This window comes from Haliotis cracherodii, unplaced genomic scaffold, assembly GCF_022045235.1.
Source record: "Haliotis cracherodii isolate W230 unplaced genomic scaffold, xgHalCrac1.p SCAF_1, whole genome shotgun sequence".
Taxonomy (NCBI): domain Eukaryota; kingdom Metazoa; phylum Mollusca; class Gastropoda; order Lepetellida; family Haliotidae; genus Haliotis; species Haliotis cracherodii.
This window is the reverse complement of record NW_027266264.1, coordinates 12,610,510-12,613,246: the sequence shown is the minus strand read 5'-3', so window position 1 is coordinate 12,613,246 and position 2,737 is coordinate 12,610,510. Positions and strand designations below refer to the sequence as shown.

The window sequence follows — 2,737 nt, the reverse complement described above, 5'->3', positions numbered from 1 at the left end:
ACGATTCGAATGCGGTCGATAATGGCGTCCGGATGACGTAAACAATACACTGGTGCGCGTGAAGTGATATTTGCCCAAGTGCAGTATGCTTTTTATAAATTTGTTATTTTTTACCCTATGCATGGGTATTATTAATTAATACTGAACAATGCTCAGAGTAAACACTTCTTTTGAGGTTATTGAGTGTATCTTAGATAAAGAATTTGATCTAACGCAACTGTCTCCAATAAACCCGTTGTACAGTGACATCATAAATATTATACTCTATATCACAGTGTATGATGCTGTAGTTGATTTTGACCGCCTGTGTCACTAATTCAAACGTTTAAATATATATTGTATTGTGACTATAGGAGCTATACTATAGTATTCTGGTAAAACTGGCATCTCATCATTGAATTCCACATACACAATTGTATTCTGAGTAGCTTTATCAAAACAAGTTGATAAGCATGAATACTATAATGAAAACGTGTGGCGTCAGTCTCTGACAAATCACACAAAAATTCATTTTTGTAAAACATCATCTGTGGTTTAACAATAGAAAAATGAATGAAAGCTGAAATGAAAGGCCTTAGCATGTTAATGTAGGTCACAGTGTTTCCAGATTCACTGTATTATTTGCTAAGTAGCGCTTGTTTCGTTTTAATATTCCGTAATCCGAATTTAGAGTAACCAACTGTCCCAGTCGGCGTGCGGGAGGTGGTCACGTGAATGTCATGTGATTGTGGTTTACGATGGTTTCGCCAGTTGTTTTCGTGATATCAGCAGTATTTTGCTGTATTGTTTTGCCGGGACCTGCATCATGTGTGGACCCACAGCGCATACAGCAACAAATACTCTCATATCAGAGTGTTGCAGATCAAATTATTCAAAGATCGGTGTATGGAAAATCACAAAATCAGTCGTATGAAAGATTAGCTACATTTGTTGACAAATACGGAAGTAGGTTGGTTGGCTCCCAGAATCTCGAGAACTCGATAGACTATATGTTGAATGTGTTGAAGGGAGATGGCCTAGAAAATGTTCACGGAGAAGAAGTGACGGTTCCCCACTGGGTCAGAGGTAACGAGTCCGCGACAATGCTACAGCCCCGGGTACATCCCATGGCTATTCTTGGCCTCGGAAGCAGCATAGCGACACCTCCAGAAGGGATAACGGCAGAGGTTCTTGTCGTGAAAACATTTGACGAGCTTCGTAAGAAAGCAGGTTTGGCTAAAGGGAAGATTGTTGTTTACAATCAAGACTGGGTAGAATATGGAATTACTGTTGCATATAGAGAGAACGGTGCTGTGGAAGCTGCTAAGGTTGGTGGCTTGGCGTCATTAATACGAAGCGTGGCGTCATTTTCCATCTACAGTCCCCACACAGGGATACAGGAATATAACGACAATGTTACTAAGATTCCCACAGCCTGCATCACAGTTGAGGATGCAGAAATGATGTACAGGATGTCCCAAAGAGGGGAGAAGATAGTCGTTAATTTGAAAATGGAGGCTAAAAATCTGCCTCCGGTTAAATCCCGTAACACAGTCGCAGAAATCAAGGGTAGCACATACCCTGAACAGGTAGTATTGGTGAGTGGGCATTTGGATAGCTGGGATGTCGGGCAGGGAGCGATGGATGACGGGGGCGGGGCATTCATCTCGTGGCAAGCTCTGTCACTCATCCGTCAGCTCGGACTCCGCCCTAAACGTACAATGAGGATGGTAATGTGGACGGCAGAAGAACCCGGCCACGTTGGTGCAATACAGTATTGGCAGAGACACAAGAGCAACGTCAGCAACTACGATCTTGTGATGGAGTCGGATGGGGGTACCTTCACCCCCACGGGACTGGGGTTCACTGGTAACAAGGCTGCGACGGTTATAATGCAGGGTGTGCTGAATCTTCTGAAGTCTATCAATGCGAGCACGATGACAACGCCAGCTGATGGCGGGGATGTTGCCAACTTCATCACAGCCGGCGTCCCAGGGGCCAATCTCAACAATATGAATGACAAGTACTTTTATTTCCACCACAGCAACGCTGACACAATGACCGTTCAGGACCCACACGCAATGGACTTGTGTTCTGCATTGTGGGCAGTTGTAAGCTACGTGGTAGCTGATATGGATCAAATGCTGCCTAGAGATAATGCTGTTTAACAATAGGCTAATACGTGTGTGTGAGTGAGTGAATGTTTCAAGCATGCAAGGGCCACCCGAGTTATATCTTTTATTGTAAACAATGGGAAACCATGTTGATTAAACTTTATTACTCTACTTTCTGGGGTATGATTTCATCATTTGAAACCAACTTTTCTTCAAAATTCATGAATTGCTTTCTGAAGGAAGTGTTTCAACTGAAAAAAGTCATCCGGATATACGTATTACGTATCACTCTAAAACGCTACATGATAATATTGACCTTTTTCTTTATCATAGAACACTCGGGTATTGCCTTCTTTGGAAATACACAGAATACCTCACTCTACTCTATACATTCGTTTCAATTTTGGAATTTCATTCCGTTGTAGGTTATATTTGGATAGATATTTAGTAGACTCCACATATTTACCATTGCCTTTTTATTTATTATTTTTTAAGAATCCAGTTTACACTGTAGCCTTTCATTGCCACTAGCTGCTTTCATGGAATGGGAACTTAATATAAACAGGCTGCTGTGTGTGTCATGGTGTGACACATCCTATTTTGGTTCAGTTATTCCAAACCTTAGTTTTATTGGTTTATCAATT

At 41.8% G+C, this 2,737-nt stretch overlaps 1 protein-coding gene across 1 annotated transcript; it reads left to right on the top strand.

The window, feature by feature from the left end:
• Positions 1 to 704: 704 nt before the first annotated feature.
• On the top strand, positions 705 to 2,737 carry LOC139459832 (carboxypeptidase Q-like). The gene has a single exon (XM_071241538.1). The coding sequence runs from the start codon at positions 738 to 740 to the stop codon at positions 2,145 to 2,147; it is 1,410 nt and encodes a 469-aa protein (XP_071097639.1). The 5' UTR covers positions 705 to 737; the 3' UTR covers positions 2,148 to 2,737.

Bases quoted from the DNA above. Each gene is read 5' to 3' on its own strand.
- LOC139459832 (XM_071241538.1), top strand. From the start codon at position 738: ATGGTTTCGCCAGTTGTTTTCGTGATATCAGCAGTATTTTGCTGTATT.